The sequence below is a fragment of the Catharus ustulatus genome, chromosome 21 (genome assembly GCF_009819885.2).
Source record: "Catharus ustulatus isolate bCatUst1 chromosome 21, bCatUst1.pri.v2, whole genome shotgun sequence".
In the NCBI taxonomy this organism is placed as follows: Eukaryota; Metazoa; Chordata; class Aves; order Passeriformes; family Turdidae; genus Catharus; species Catharus ustulatus.
Window position 1 is genome coordinate 11,238,661 of NC_046241.1, and position 16,833 is coordinate 11,255,493.

Sequence of the window (16,833 nt, forward strand, 5' to 3'; positions counted from 1 at the left end):
GATCCAATTGCAGAAGTTTCAGCATTTTTGCTGAAGTGTAAGTCTGGAGTTTGTGTGTTCCACTGGTGCAGAGTAAGTAGCACAAATGCTGACAATTAGTGATTCCACAAAAGTGGCACTTAAAATTGAAAAATATCACTTCTATTCAGGAAGCAGTTGAAGAAAATACACTCAGGTGTGTCTGCTGTGCAGTCAGAAGTACGTGTGTGTGTGTGTGTGTGTGAGAGAGAGTGTGTGAGAGAGACAGATTTTGGGGAGCTTGGAGGAGCATAGGGAGATGCAGTCAAGAACTCAGATTTTTGTTTTTAGTTTGCTCTTGTCTGAGAAGCAGTCATAACATACTTCTCTTACGTGTTGTATGCGTTAGTAGCCTTTCGTTGAAATATAAAGCAATACTCTGAAAATTAAAACTGTTCTTTTACAGTAGCCATCATTCTAGATGTAATTTTTTGGTGCCATTCTTGATTCTGTGCACAAAATTAACCTAAAGTTATTTATTGTGTGTTTTATAAGTAGGTCTTTTCTCTTTGAAGGTTTGAATTATCACATACTGGTTACAATGGAAACAGAATAGTAAAAATTTACAGTGAAGATTTAACTAGAGAGTCTGTGGCTTGGCATGTCTTTGTTAAGTTTTAGAAACAAAGCTGGTAAGTTTTACTTAACTGCTCACCAAAAAATAGTTGAGACTGTTTCGTCCTTCAGAAAAATCAGTCAGTTCTTTATCATATAATATTCAACTCATTTTCAGTTTTTAGTTTGCATATCTGGTACTGATTTATTGATAGTTTTTTAGTGGAGAAAAATTGTGAACTGTAACTCCCTCACCCTGCTCCTTTTCTTAAAAGCTCTGGAGACTGTAAATGTTCACATGTTTTACTGAAGGATTGCAAAAGTAACATTCATTTATAACATTTGAAGGATTATTCATGGAAAAATTATGCAAAGGAAAAAACAGTAAGATCCTTTGGGATATGTGTAAACTTTTCCAAATGTTCTTGCCACAGATCTCTGAACAGCACTCGGCTCACTCTGATGAAGTTGTCTCACGTTCCCTAATGCAAACAAATTTTTAATAACATTTAATATTTTTATACATCATTCCTGTACATGTCAGCATAATCTTGAAAATGATGCTGAGAAATAATGAAAACCAAACTAACCCTTGTTCATGCCAGCTGACTGGAAAATCCTGCTAAGAGTGCTTTGTCTCCATGAAAGGCAAAATAACAGAATAGCAATCATGGTAACAGTATGCACTAGGAGTGGAGCCAGAAGAGTAAAGACAAGAGTTAGCAGTAGCAGATTACTTCACTTATTGGAAAAAAAGGGGCAAAATAACTCAATCCCAAATGAATTTAAGTATTGGAATTTTGTTATCAGCAGTATCAAGCATAACTTCCCCAACTAATTGCTCAGCAGTCTGGTATGCCCATAAACATCCCTTGGTCTATGCAGTTTTCATCAGTATCTCACTGCTTGCCCTCTTTGGCATCCTTCTTGGCGTGGGCTCTCTTTGTCTCTTATTCCTTTACAGAAATGAGGTCATCTTCCCTCTACCCCATAATTCATGCTGACACTCACTGCACCCCAAATTTCTTGCTGAACTGAGTATAGCCAGCTGAGGAGAATTCTATAGACTTCATCATCCTTCTTCATTGGCATTTGGCACCCTAACCTGTTCCAGTGGTCTGTCAACCCAGGTCCATTTTCTTCTTTCACAGGACTTATGCAAGCAATTGTGATATCCATATATAATAGCAAGGAAGCTAAGCTGGATGATTGTCTTAAGTTGTAAGACTCTTACACCTTTTTACATAAATTCTGTCACCCTTGACACATCACATCCTAAGCCTGGCAATATTTTATGTGAACTGAAATTTTATTCCCTAATATTATTTTCATATTGTTCATAACACTCCCTATTATTGTATTATAATCTGAGATGTGGAGTATTTTTAGACATGCTACATCATGTTTCAGGGGGAGGGGGGCCAATTTAATGAACTTTTTCTGTTCTGAAGCTGTCCAGGTAATAAAAGCTCTTACTTAAATCATGCAATTATCATCTTTATAATGATCAATCTTTAGTTTTGTGTTGCAGTCATATTTGAGTAAATTTCAGTTCATGCTCCCTAGAAAGAGGAAGAAAAAAAGGGAGTGTAGAGTGAAAAGTCTCAAACTGTTATTTCTTGCTAGATAATATCTCTTACTCTTTGTAATTTTTGATAGTAACATTTGAACCTACTTGGAGTCAAATCCAGCCAATTTTGATTTTGTAATAGCTTGGTTGTGTTAGCACTGGACTTGTCATTTTGCTGTTCTTTCTGATAAAGTAATTTTGATACAGTCTCATGCTTTTGTTTTGTTGCATATCAATGTTTTGGAACACAATTAATTGAACTGCTTTCAGGTCTTTGAATCTCCACAGTGAGAAACTTAACCTTTAAACTATTATGTGTTACAAAATTTAACTTATTTCTACATGTGGTGCAATGTCTGTATGAAGAAGCAGTGCACTGTACTGGTAATCCTCTAGGGTTGTGCCTTAAGATTGCTACTCTTTCACAGGCTGTGGTTTCAGTAGCTTGCTAAAAAGAATGCTTCAGTATCATTCAGTGAACTTTAAAGAACTTAATGTCATCCACTTGAAAAAAACTTAATGTAAATCAGGATTGAGAACTGGCACCAGAAACATATGCATGACAGCAGGAAGCAGTATAAAAATGAACAAATCCTGCAGCCAAATTAAGGGACAAGCCTCAGAGTGGGCACATGAACACTGAAGTTTATGCTGGGTTTCAGATTAAACTCTTGTTGATAAATGCTCCTAATTTTCAGGAAAATTCTCTTTTAGTTGCCACTGTCTTTATCCTGGGTATCAGTTCCAATGTATTTTAGGCCTCTTAGCAGGTAATAAGTACCTCAGTAGTCCCAAGTATTTTCCTGTTCACAAGTTGAAAAGTGTCTGACGGAGAGGCACTACAAACAAAGCATGTAGAGCAAACTCCTTTTTGGGGAACCTAGTCCATCAGAAGAACTGGAGGTTTCCAAACTAAATAACTTGTAATCATTTCTGAAACTTGTGAAGGCATTTGTTTTGTCTCTGCATAAATTTTAATTTGTAATGAAAACCCGTGGTAAAAGACGTTAGTGAAATGTATATTCTTGCTACTAATGCAGGAGATAAGATTTTTCAGACCTAATGGTGAAATATGAATCCATACAGCTTTTACATTAAACCAGGCAGCAGATAATTGCGCTCATAGTCATACTTTTTCTGTCCTGATTTGTGCTTCGCCTCCATGGCAGAAATTGAAGATGTATTGCTTTGGTTTTAGGGAAGAAGCTTCCAGTGTTGTGTTACAGCCCAAATGCATCAAAATTTTAGTTGTATGGGCGGCAAGAAGGTTGTAATAGGCCCTCTCCAGCATCCCAGATGTGTGTTCCTAGGTGAATCTCTAGATGAAGTAATGACTGAAAGTGCATTTTTTAAAACTGCGCATGGCTATCAGGTATAAGACCTTCTCTGAAGCTGCATATGCCAGTGACTAATGCTATGACTGTTGTGTTTCACAAATTTGCAGTTGTGTGATGGTAGCAAAGACAGGCAGGCAAAATGCTGTCCTGATGGAATATGTGAATGAGGCGGAAAACAGGCTTAAAAACTGTTTTGTCTTTATTCTCCAACTAAACTGATGGTCTGATGAGTACTTGAAGGTTCCTCTAACAAAATTGTCCCTTTCCTCTGTATTGCTAAAAGAAGTTTTGTCTTTTTGCTTGCCTTGGGGCTCCTTTCGTTACTAATTAAGCAGCATAATGAACTGTTTACTGAAATGTGCAGAACACTCTGTGGATTAAATCTTTCCCCTTACTGCTAGGAAAAACCCTTCACAATTTTTCCTAAATGCAGTCCAGTTCACAGTGAAATTCCAGAGTCTGGGGTATGGGGGAATAAAAATACAAGTAATTTGGAATTAATTTTTATGTTCCATACAACTTGATATAAGTTTATATTGTAGAATGAGTATGGGCAGGAAAACATCTTGCATTTATTTGTTTGGGTTTTTATGCCTCTTACCGGGACAAACTCATTACTAGTTCTCGTATTTTTTGTTGTGTCTCATGAATCTTCAGTTCAAGGCAGAAGAAGCTGATACCTTCCTTCAGGGTGCTTCAGAATAGAGAGAGCCTATACAACAAATAGAAACAGAACATCTCAAGTAGGGAGAGAGCCATAAGGATCATTGAGTCCAACTTCCTGCTCCTTGCAGGGCTACATAAAACTAAATTATTTCACTAAGAATGTTGTCCAGAATCACATTGTACTCTGACAGGCTTGATGCCATGACCAGTTCCCTGGGAAGTCTTGTCTCTCAGAACCATTTCTGTTAAAAGTTCATGTTCACATCCTGTTGTCAAACTTTGGAATGTTGGTATTTTGGATTTTTTTCTGTTTCAGTTTATTACTTATTTGCAAACACTTTTGCAAAGATTCTGATGATGATTGTACATGGCTTTTCACATCACAAAGTTTCTTCTTGTGTCCACCTCTTAATGAGTGGGGTTTGGTTAGAGCACAGAAGCTGACTAAGCTGAGGTTGCTGGAGTTTCCAAGAAGTGATATTTGTAATGTAGAGGGAAGTCTGTTCTGCTGGTACCTGGACTGTCCCAAGGAGAAGGATATGGGGCAGATAGAGACTTTCATGACCACTGTTTTTTGTCACAAGCACCAATGCCACAACTAAATGTTTAAAAGTGAAATCTCAACTGTTTGCTGTGAAGCCAAGAAGAGCCTGGCATTTACTGAGGATGATGATAGTCCATGTTTTCCACTGTATTGCAAAGGTCACTGCCTGTCTTTTGTGAACAGCATGAAGGAGCTGGAACGAGTTTGTCCATGTTTTCTGTGAGGCCTCATAAAATCTGTAAATTGAGAGGAAGAATGATTGCAGTGAGACATCTCTAGAACTCATGGGTGTTTGAGAAGTAATGCATCTGTCTGGGCATTAAGTATATGAAAAGCCCTTGGTTTCTCTTACATACTCAAGCCAGTAGTAAGTCAGTGAGTCAGTATGAGCAGATTGTTTACAGTTTATTCACAACAGGAAGTTGTGAACAAAATTCAAAACACGTGTGAATGTTCCTGATCACACCTGAAGTACGAACTGACTTCATGGCTCTGCATATTACACTTTGACACATCCAACTGTTGTAAAGATGCCAAGAGTTAAAAGTATTTAAAAGATGCCATTGTTAAAAGTATAAGCAAAGATTGTGGAGATGAATTTATAACAAAAATGGATGGTGTAACCCTAATGTGCAAGAAACAGTGCTTCAGGAATGGTGCCTTTTGGTTATCTGTAAAAATTAATTTTAAACAGTTCCTAAACACACCAGCCAATGAAATTTCTGGGGTTTGCATCAGTTCAGTGTTAAGTAATCTCTGTCTTTTAGGTCCATCTGACATGTCAGCAGTTATGAAATTCAGCAGGAGACCCACATGTCCTGATGCCTCAGTAGCAGCAAGTCTATCTACACCTCCTGTACCAAGGCACCGGAAGAGTCACAGCCTGGGAAACAAGTGCGTAATCCCAGCTGTCTCATGCTCAGGCAGTTACATGTGTCATGAAAATTTAAGATAGCCGCAGATAACATGCTAGTATTTGTCCTTTGCATTTCTTATATTGCAACGGTGTTTCAGGCTTTACTATGTATTCTCTAGGTTTCTCTTGACACTTTTGTTATTTTTGCTGACCCTATTCTCTGCTAGTGCCAGGCACTGGCAATACTTGAAAGCTGCTTATCCAGTTTGGTTTCTGGATTCCTGGTGTGCCTCCTTTTTCTGGGTTTCTGCCTTTGCTGCCACCAAGGACATTCAGGTTTAGTACGGAGAGCAGTCAAAACATTTACGACTTCCCACTTGCAGATATTTAATAATTGTTACTGACAAAGAGAAGTAAAATCCGAAACTCATTTTGGTAGTAAAGGAGCATATGTACAGTAAGTGGTAGCATAGAATTGCCTGCTCCTTAATAAGCTGCTGCTGAGACAGAGGCTGAGAGGAAATAATATGAGCCAAGGGTTGCTGTTAGTTGACATAAGAGGGGTTTCGTGTTTTTCTCTTCTTCCATGTTCCAGTATGATGTGTCAGTTGAGTGTCGTGGAGAGCAAAAGCGCCACCTTCCCGACGGAGCGGCCACGGCACCTGCTGGACGACAGCGTTCTGGAGTGTCACAGCCCCGCGCGTGGCCACGCAGCCGGCGCGCGCCTCGCCAACGGCCTCTCCATAGGTATCCTCTCCATAGGTGTCCTCTCCATAGGTGTCCTCTCCATAGGTGTCCTCTCCATAGGTATCCTCTCCATAGGTGTCCTCTCCATAGGTGTCCTCTCCATAGGTGTCCTCTCCATAGGTGTCCTCTCCATAGGTATCCTCTCCATAGGTGTCCTCTCCATAGGTGTCCTCTCCATAGGTGTCCTCTCCATAGGTGTCCTCTCCATAGGTATCCTCTCCATAGGTGTCCTCTCCATAGGTGTCCTCTCCATAGGTGTCCTCTCCATAGGTGTCCTCTCCATAGGTGTCCTCTCCATAGGTATCCTCTCCATAGGTGTCCTCTCCATAGGTACCATCTGCTTGGTGCTCGTGGCCCAGGGCGCTGCAGACTCACAGATACCTGAAAGCAGAGAATTAGGAATGTTAGTTCCTGTGCAAAGACTAATTGTTTTCATGGATGAAAGTAAATCTCAGCTGCTACCTGGTCAGCATTACCTCAGCTTTCCTCAGTTATCCACTGATGCTTTTGGTAAAAGGGGCATGAAGGAAGATTGGTTTTGTAGATGTTCAGTGTGCGACACAAAGCGTTTGTCAGCTTTTACCAGGGCAAAAGTAGATATGTATTTTAAAAGCTACCTTTACACAAAGAAAGCTTTAATTTTATCAATATGTTTTAGAAGGTAGGGGAATTGTTTGGCACTACTCTCTCTAAGACTTAAAAAGAAACATAAACACATTATGGTATTATAATTAGTAAAATAATTACTGTAATATCAAAAAGGTGATCACAAATCTGTGTTCTAAGCAAGAGAACACCACCTTTTAAGAGACTCTGGCTATTTCTAGAATAGGAAATGAACTGTGAAAGATAGCACTTAACTTGACCAAGAGTTAAACACTGAGATGATTTTGCACTTCTGAAAATACAGGCACAGCTTACTGTGTTAAAACTGAGCATTAGAAGATCATTCCTGGGCAAATTAAAGTGGTGAGAAAAAATCATTCCTGGGCAAATTAAAGTGGTGCCAGAAACAGAGGGACAAATGGGTGATGGCCTTGAAGGAGAAATAGGAACTTTAGTTACAAATACCATATATATTTTAATAACATCTAGCAGCAGCATGCAGCTGACATATCCTCTATTAGAGGTGTGTTTTCTTCTTGAAAATAAACCATGATACCGTGTCTAATAACTTCAGTCAACTTACAGATATTGTGGTAGAAATATTGCCTTACAAAGGAGCTGGATTTTATGTACCTAAAGTACTCAGCTTCTCAAGTAAAAGCGTGATGAAAATTTAAGTAATGGTATTAAAGCACAGCAGTAACGTGAATTTAGTGTGAAATACTATAAATGGAGAGGCTCGTGTAAGCCTCTTCCAACTTAAGATTTTACCACGAACTCTAAACACTTCTACTTAAACACATGATTTGAGTAAGCGGTGTCCACGGTACTATATAAAAGAGTATTCTGGTGATCCACATACATTGGCTTTGTATTTTCCCATGGGTGGTTTTCTTACTCCTTCTCTGTACTACTCTCTTTCTAGATAGCAGTGAAAGCTCAGAATTTAGTGAGGAGCTGCCGTCAGGGCTTGAAAGGTGAGTTAGTCTTCATGTACACTCACTGAGCACTCTACAGTCTTAGCTAAGAAATTCACAAATTATCTCTAACATAGGTAAGCCCTAAATCAATAGTTATTTTTATCAAATTATTGATCAGTTAGGGACAAAATGGCAAACATTATGAAATAAAGCATTTTGAAGTAAAGGTATTGGACCTGAAAAGATTAGGAGCTATCTCTGTCATGTTTACCAAATCCTAACTTTTGTAATCTGAAGCTAGAATATCCTCAGATATTTGCATTCACAAACAGGGGTCGTTTATATGCCACGTTGGGGCCTAACTGGAGGGTACCAATCCGGAATTCTCCTCGGAGTCGAAGCTGTGTCTACAGGTACAGTCCAGGGTCTGCCTCTTTTATTATATAGTGCTAAACTTCAATTTGGCTCTTTACACTTTCCTAGTGTAATGTATTTTGTGTCCAAATATCATTGTATTTACAATTTACACAGTCTTCCCCTCCTGCTTGTAAAAACTCCTGTTAATGGTAAAGTAGGATTAGGGCCCATTCAGGTGAAATTCAGTTTAGCTATTGATTTAACTAATGATGGCTGGCTTCCATTTTTGCAGAAAACTAGGCTTTACTTAGGGTTTTATGAAACCTTTACAGAAGCAGGTTTGTCGTGAAGGCCATCTTTGACTCCTGTGAACAGGTCATGATGTTAGAAGGATATACCTTGTTGATACTTTCTCACAATCAATTTCCTGATTTACTGGACAGCTACCCATAACATCAGTCCATGTCAGAGAGCTATAGTGTGGTGTCTTGATTTTGTTCAGTAAAAGGGTATTACCTTGGACCTCAAGTAAGAGAGGGAACATCTGCAAGCCATATGTAGCAGGCAGTTACTCACTAAGATGTGGACTTTTCAGAAGCAGGTAATCCATTTATAGATCTAAGAGAGGTGACACAGAAAATTTTATATAGTTTGAGGGATAAAAATCAGTCCTTGCATGTATACCTGACCTGAACTTGATAAATTTTGTGATGCTGGCAAATGAAGACATATATTCCAACAGTTAAGGAAATGGGCCCTGAATCAGTATTCTGCAAATACTGTGATTTAGTAAATCCAGTCAGATCTAATTTTGTTTAAATTAATTTTCTTCAGCCATTGTAGAAGTATCAATATAATGTATAAATTACAGCTGCTTTACCTGTGGCAGTAATATCTGATAACAGTACAAGTTAGAGATCAGACAGAAATAAAAATGCATACTTTATAAATTCATAAAGGAACATATTTTGGAACAGTATTTCAACTATTGCACCTGCTCCTGGAAAATACAGGACTTTCTTAACATGACCATAGTAGATCTGTTTCAAAAACATACAAAAGCTAGAAATACAAAATATAAGAAGATAAAAATGTGAAAACCCTATTAAATCCACAAAGAATTACTCCCTAAAATACGTTGCTTACATTTATCCACCATCAAATAATTCTAATTCTTGTGGTCATTCTTCCTTTTCTGAAGCCTACTGTTTCTTGTCAAATACAGAATTGGCAAGAATGCACATTATTAGAGACCAGGCAGGTGCCAGCAATGTAAGAAGATGCACCGGGCAGTAGGAGGGGCTGCTCTTCCCTAGATGTGGTTGTGCATATCACTTGGCACCAGCATGAGTTCAGACTCATTCGTAGACACAATAGTGTTCCTTTTACAGCTGAGAGGTAGATCATACATGTCCTTCTCCTTGTATTCACTATTAGACATGATTTATTTGGTGCTGATAAACCTTATTGGTCCATGTAAGAACATCAGGGTTGTGATCACATGGCAATGAAGAGAAGTTAGCAGCAGATAACCTACCTAATATTTTGTTGTGGTGTTATTAATGGCTGTTGGCATTCCTAACTTTGCTGGTACTTGGGTTCTATCAGTTGTATCTCTTTCACAGTGTTGTATGTGGGAAGTTTTATGTTCATTCTGGAAAAGGAAAAACTATTGTAATCTCTGTACATTAAATTATTTAACTTATTTTTAATAATTATTAATAATTATTTAATTTATTACCATATCGTTTTCCGAACTCTTTTCCAATTAGACAAGGTATTTTAATTTAATTTAAAGTAACATTTGTAAGAACTCTTACTGCCTATTTTGTAAGCCAAAAATTTTCTGGAATTCAGGTAATTTCTGAAATTTACCAGAAAAAAAAATAAAATTGCCTGTTTTCACTTTGACTTTGGGTTTCAGTATTTATTCTGCTTTATTTTTTCATGTCTAGGCCCCAGAATAGAACCTTTTTGAAAGATCCCGGTTCCTATTTGATAGCTAGGTTAGGAAAACACATATTCTAGAGTCACTTTTCAGATGATGCAATATACATAAAGCAGTGCAGGATAGATGTATTTAGAGCTCAAATAAGTTGGTACTTACTGTCTTTATTTGTCTGCTCAAATACATAGAGGAATGCTTTGTCTCTGCAGTCCCACGGGTGCTTGCAGCTGCACAGCAGGTGGTTCCACAGGAGTCATTACCATGGAAGGGCCTTTAAGAAGAAAAACACTGCTCAAAGAAGGCAAGAAACCTACTGTAAGTGATTCTAATTATAATTATTCCTATGGTCCTAATTACTTAGTGGCTGTTTTAATTTTCAGGATTAGACTAAACCTGCAGCTTGATACCACAACTGTAATTTTTTGATCAAAGTTATAATCAGGTTATAGTAAGATTGTAACCTTTGTGTGTCACTTGATGTACAGCAGTTTTGCTTCTCCCTGTAGGTGCAAGTCACATTTCTAGTTGATACCGCAGAGCAGGAGTGAAGCAATTTTGTAACCAGCACACAAAGCTGTATTGTGAGGGCAGAAATAAATCTTGTGGCACTGCCTGGTGACCCAGAGCATCCTGATACTTTCCAGCCAAATAACCCTGACAAAGACAGATGTTGCCGGATGGATAATGTCGGCATTACATTTCTGTGACAGGATATAGATTAATAATTTTTAATGAGTTTGTAGATTACAGAACTTGCAGTGGCACTCATAAAAGACTGAAGAGGGAGATCTTCAATACAGAATTTTCAAGGGAAGGTACAAATTCAATTGAACATATTTCTACAATATACTTTGGTGTTTTTGTGGTGTCACATTAAAATGGATAGGCTGCAGGGCAGCCACCCATAACACCAAAGTCATGGCAATTCATAGTTAACCTGAATTCATGAATTTCACATGATTCTAGTCCTATGTGTTTGATAATTTATTTGTTTTCTGTAGAGTTGATTGATGTATTTCACATGCAACCCAATTCAGCTCAGAGCTAAAAGATTTGAAGAATTGCAGAGTTGTCAGCTCAAATTTTTTTTTTTTTTTTAAATCAAAAGCCTAAGATCTGTAGAGCAGAAGGCAGCAACTATTCTTCTCTAAGCAATCAGTACTGTCACATTTATTTGATACCTAACTAAGAAGGATTGTATTCAAATCCAGCCATCAAGATTTAGGTAGCTGGGCTGGTTTACACCAAGAGACACTCTTTATCTCCATTCCTTGCTTCTGAAATCAACTTTGGTGCCACTTGGACTTGCCTGTGCATAGCTTTTTGAAATGTCAGAGATATGCAGAGTTTTTCCTAAGTCTTTTTTTCCCCTTTTTCATTCAGCTGTCCTCGTGGACTAGATACTGGGTCATGCTTTCAGGATCAACTCTTCTCTACTTTGGAGCAAAAGCTTTAAGAGGCACTGAAAGAAAACATGTAAGCTTTAAATTTATTCTAAAACCAAAAATTGAATACTCATAAGTAGATCTGAAAGGGCATCCAAAATGTACTTCCTTTTCCAGGCTAAGCCATATTTCTTCGCAAAGTTCTACAGTCAGAAGTTAATCTCTGCCGCAGTCTCAGCTATAACTGACTTGTCTGTCTTTTCCAGTATAAATCTACACCTGGGAAAAAAGTCTCCATTGTGGGCTGGATGGTGGCACTGCCTGACGACCCAGAGCATCCTGATATTTTCCAGCTAAATAACCCTGACAAAGGTAGATATTGCAAGATGGTCAATGTCTGCATTGCATTTCTGTGACAGGATGTAGATTAATGTCTGTTAATGAGCTTGTAGATTACAGAACTTGCAGTGCACTCATAAAAGACTGGAGAGGGAGATCTTCAATTCAGAATTTTCAAGAGAAGGTACAAAATAAATGGAAAGTGTTTCTACAATATGCTGTGGTGCTTCAGTGGTGCCTACAGAAAAATTCCTTTCTTTTGACAGCTACTGTAAGTTTTGCAGAAATTCCACAGTCAGTATGAGATTGCGCATGTCCATGTGTCTCCATACATTGATCTCCAAGTCTCTGGGCAGCTTCCTTAAAATCAGTCAGTATCAAATCTTGACTTACACTGAGGCCAATTAAGTATCAAACCATTTACCAAAATAAGTCTGCTACGTAATTATTACTTTTTAATAATTAATTTTGCAGTGCCATAGCTCTTTTCCCTTGATTAAACTTCAAAAACTTCAAAAGATAAGAAAACTGGAGTTATTTTGCACTTTGAGTGGTTGCTTACAGGTTCTTGAGGCTTTCTTCAGTTTCCATGGTTTCAGCTTTGGTGCTGGATATGGTGTCCCATGTGTGAAGTGCCTCATCTGGGTGTTAACTAAAATGCACAAAATATTTGATTGCAGGAAACAATTTGCAGTAGGACATTGAAGAAAACTAAGTTTACAAATATGAAAAACTTTATCAGAAGCCTTGATGAGAAGAAAGCCAGGATTAAATTAGATCTGACCTGCGGCGTATGAATGATGCACAGTCCCCAGTTATGGTATAACCAGAAACATTTATTAAAAGTGTATATAGATTTTGTAATATTTTCACTGTTAGATTAGAATATCATGCACCTGGATAGCCAATAGTGTTCATGCATCTGCTAACCAATAATATAAGGGATCACATTCCTAATATTCACATCAGCCTTTTTTCTTTAAATCAAGTGCTTGTATAACAATTTTTTCTGCAAACTACCGAGGTTCTACTGCCTGTTACATTTTAGAAACTTTGTTACATCTCTTCTGCCCTGACTGAATAGTCCTTGTTCTTCTTAACCAAGCGGTCTTTGTTCTCTTATTACTAAGTGTTCTTTGTTTTCTTGCCCCACACCGACCTACATGGTCTTTTCTGTGGCTGAAATTTGGCCTTTCTGCCTATGAGGCCACATATGTTCTCATACTTGCTTCACCCAAGAATTGCTGGGTAACGTGCCTCACGTGGTATTTATTATATTAGCAGCATCATGTTTGAGCATCTGAGGTGCAAATAAATTTAAGAGTTTACTTCAGGACTTTGGTATCTGCACAGAAATCAGAGTCCTTTGAAACTACATGTCTGTCTGCAGGTTCAGAGTCTTTCATTTTCTTCTTTCTGTAGGCAATGTTTACAAGTTTCAGACTGGCTCAAGGTTTCATGCAATATTATGGCATAAACATTTGGATGACGCATGCAAAAGCAACAAGCCTCAGGTAAGGTTGTGAAAACTATTTCTACCCACTTTTTCCTATTTTCCAGAAAATCCGTACAATAAAACGTACATCTTTCAATCTGTGTGCACAGGCATTCCTGTGGGGACAGACATAGTTCATAATTCTGTACATTGATCCATTTCTTCAATAGGACAAAGAAAGATTATTTAAAATTACTTTTTGTGCAGGTCTAGGTATTGGTTTGGTTACCTTAAGAGCATATAACTCCTACTCTCAATTGCTTCAAGCAAGATAGCCTCATCTCTTCTTTAGAAGGGATTGTCTCATGGAAAATGAAAGCAACCATATTAGGATGGACTTGATGATCTTGGAGATCTATCCCAAATGTAATGATTCTATTCATAATCTCTTCCAGGTACCTGCTAATCTAATGTCATTCGAATAATTTCCTCTCCTACCTGGTGTGACTTCAAGTGCCAAACTGAAGAAGCAGGTTACTCTTCCTAAGGAGGAAGAGGAGAATGGTTTTCCTGACATGAGCCAGCCGCAGATATTTCAGCACTTTCCTATGTAACTTGAAAGTGATTCTGACACAGCTTTTAAAAGCAGAAAGTGAATGTTGTCCATAGGACCAGATAAAGTCTCATGCACTGAGTGAAGGCAGACAAGTTAGATGGACAGAAGATCAATCCTGACACCTGCAGGATTCTAGAGTCCTCAACTATTTGTGGTCAGAGACTGCATGAACTGATATTTGACCTCAAACTGAGCTTCATATCTTCTGCCTGTTCTTTTTTAAGTGGTTCTTTTTATTGTTAAGCTGCTTTGTGTGACTGAAGAATATTTGGCCCATGTTGGGTTTCAATTCTTTCTAATGCACAGAATGATTGACAGTGTTACCTTGCTCCAGAGTGTCAATTAGAATAGAAAATTGTGGAACAACATTTTTATAATCTAGGTGCACTGAGTTGCTTGGCAATGTGGCTGCCTCGAATTTTCTATCAAATCTCTGGACAATTCTACTGTTCATATTTGAGCTATTTGGGGAAAATGTATTTTGGCATAGGACAGTTGGTTTTCTTTTTCATTCAGTTATTTTGCTCAGGAATACCCTGAGATTTAAGGCTGGATTTAAGGCTGTTTAAATTTATGTTATGCTGAAGTTTGTCTTCCATTCTTTTACCAGTGGCATACTGGTTCAGTCTGAACATTGTTTGTTTCAAATCCCTTAGCACAGGTAATCAGGTGTTATGTATCACATGGTCCTGGCTCCTCAGAGTGACTCCATATCATTGTTTCTGTTCTGTCCTTCTGTGGACAACTTGGCTCCAAACAATTCCGGTATGTGTTGCAACTTCAGGACATTAGTACTGGTAGATAGTGCTGCTCTTATAAAATCATGGTGGCAGTGAAAGACTGTCTAACAGTGGAGCAAGTACAAAGAAGTCTCCATGTCAACATCCAGAGAACAAATGAACCAATGAAGTGTAACTGGGCCTTCTCCTCTGAAGCAGCTCTCTCTATGCTGTATTCCCGCTGTGCCCTGGCACTCCTGCAGTCAGAATCTTTTTCTGTTCATATGTTGAATTCATCACTTTTTCTGTTTGAAGCTCTTTTGCCATATAGCATCATTATTCAGACTTCATCAATCACCAGAAAACCTCTTCTGACTTTCCTAAGATTGCATAGAGGAGAAATTGGCAAGTTAGCCTGTAGCTTGCAAACCAGGAACACTGTGGAAGTCAGTTTAAATGAACAGAACCTCTACTAGATCAAGCTCCCTGGCATTAGCAGTATGTATTCTGTGGACTTCCATGATTTTGAACATTTTTATTTTGAAACTTCTTTAACAACAAGGAGAAAAAACACCTGTATTGTCAACTGTAGGTCAAAAGTAAATATTTTTTTCTTTTAAGAGTTCATGTTACAATCCTGAAAGCTAATACATACCAACTTTTCAAGAAGACCAGTTCCTGATGACAACTGCATTTAGATCCTGGGACATGAGAAAGTGTATGTAAAGTTGACAACTGAGGAACTGTGTGAAAAGAATGGTAATGCAAAATATATTTGTATCGTTTTTCTCTTTTTTTGCTAACTTAACTTTGAACTAGGAAAAACATGGTTATCTGCAAGGGCGGAGCATCTAATGCCATTAGAGGTGGTGTAGCAGCTTTTGAATGTGGTAACATCCTGTCAGCAGTAAATGACTTCAGACTGTTAGACTGTGATATAGTCTGAATTATTATGCACCTGTGGATTTTTATGATTAGTCAACGAGATTAAACGTCTTTTCAGTATAGCACAATTATGAAACTGCTGCAGAGTATTGAGAAATTCGGATTGATGGCAATGAAAGAGTACTGAAGGCAGTGAAAGAATACTAGTAAAACATCTTAAACCATTTTAAAATTAGTCTTTAAGTATTAAACAGGTTGTAGCTGCTGATTAGAGGTGTTATGATGCCATTTGGTACCATTTGCTATTACCTGGTACTTCTGTAGTTCATTGAAAGCTGCTGTTGTGGTACAGGATGTTGCCCATCACTATTGATTATTACAGCAGTTTCACAAAAAATATCACAAACCATACAAGTTTTCCTTCATCAAAGAGAACAACTGCAAAAGGTACATAAAACATGTAAACATTGTGTCATAATTACTATTTTCACAATTGTGAAGATATATTAATTGTAGATAATATTATTAGTTTATTAAATGTGCAATTTTGATGTAATTCAGTGCCAAAATGCATGTTTTTCCAAATAGCACTAAAATGAGGCAAAGAAACTAGTTTTCAAATTGAGACTGACTTGTCACATTATAATGTTAATCAATTTCAGCAGTTTGGTTTGTTTTGTGTGGAAACGGTTGCACTATTTTTGGCTGTGTTTTCCAGCAGTCCACTGCATGCCATTTGTGTAAAGAATTCTTTCTATAATTCTTGTGAACTGTCTCACCTGTAAGAACTCTGGCGTTGGAATCTAGGTTTTTGGCAAAGTATTTTGTTACCTCAGTCTTGTATCAAGTTGCTGCATTTTTCAGTTTGTTGATAATAATAATTGTTTTACTAACTAAATACTTTAATGTAAAAAAGTTTGTTTACTACAACAGTAATAGCATTTGGTTGTAAGTAAAATGTGCAGGGTATGTATGCTGTTGACAATAAAATATTCTGAAAAAGAATAGTAGAGGTGCAGAAGGAATGTTTTCGCTAAAAGGCAGCATACATGTTTTATTTGTGAATGAATGGTAATATAATTGAACAGACTTTATAGAGCACAGTGTCTAGCCATCTAGTAGTATAAATACAACAGAATCAACATTTCTAGGATAAAACTGGAAAAGCCTCCAAATTTGCAGCTTTCGTGGTTTGTATTTTTTCCCTAAGTAACTGGCCTATAAGCATGCATGTCGAGTTCTTGTACCTCAGTTAAAAAGGAAGTACAGTAATTTCACAATTATAAACCGCACCATTTTGACTACAATTTTGGTCTGAACCCAAAGTGCG

The 16,833-nt window shown here is 37.8% G+C and overlaps 1 protein-coding gene across 6 annotated transcripts in view; it reads left to right on the forward strand.

Moving 5' to 3' along the window:
* The window catches only part of RALGPS1 (Ral GEF with PH domain and SH3 binding motif 1), a 71,917-nt gene extending 55,409 nt beyond the window's left edge, over positions 1–16,508 (forward strand). For 3 of the 6 annotated variants that reach the window (XM_033077856.1, XM_033077858.1, XM_033077857.1), the window contains exons 14-22: positions 5,458–5,584; positions 6,142–6,293; positions 7,825–7,876; positions 8,152–8,232; positions 10,313–10,439; positions 11,508–11,600; positions 11,776–11,881; positions 13,271–13,362; positions 13,739–16,508. In XM_033077856.1, the coding sequence (XP_032933747.1) occupies positions 5,458–5,584; positions 6,142–6,293; positions 7,825–7,876; positions 8,152–8,232; positions 10,313–10,439; positions 11,508–11,600; positions 11,776–11,881; positions 13,271–13,362; positions 13,739–13,768 (860 nt within the window). In that variant the 3' untranslated portion in view covers positions 13,769–16,508. Of the gene's footprint in view, positions 1–5,457; positions 5,585–6,141; positions 6,294–7,824; positions 7,877–8,151; positions 8,233–10,312; positions 10,440–11,507; positions 11,601–11,775; positions 11,882–12,528; positions 12,669–13,270; positions 13,363–13,738 lie in introns of those variants that run through there. The other 3 variants (XR_004419880.1, XM_033077859.1, XM_033077860.1) reach the window with 3 other exon arrangements.
* The last annotated feature ends 325 nt before the right edge of the window (positions 16,509–16,833 follow it).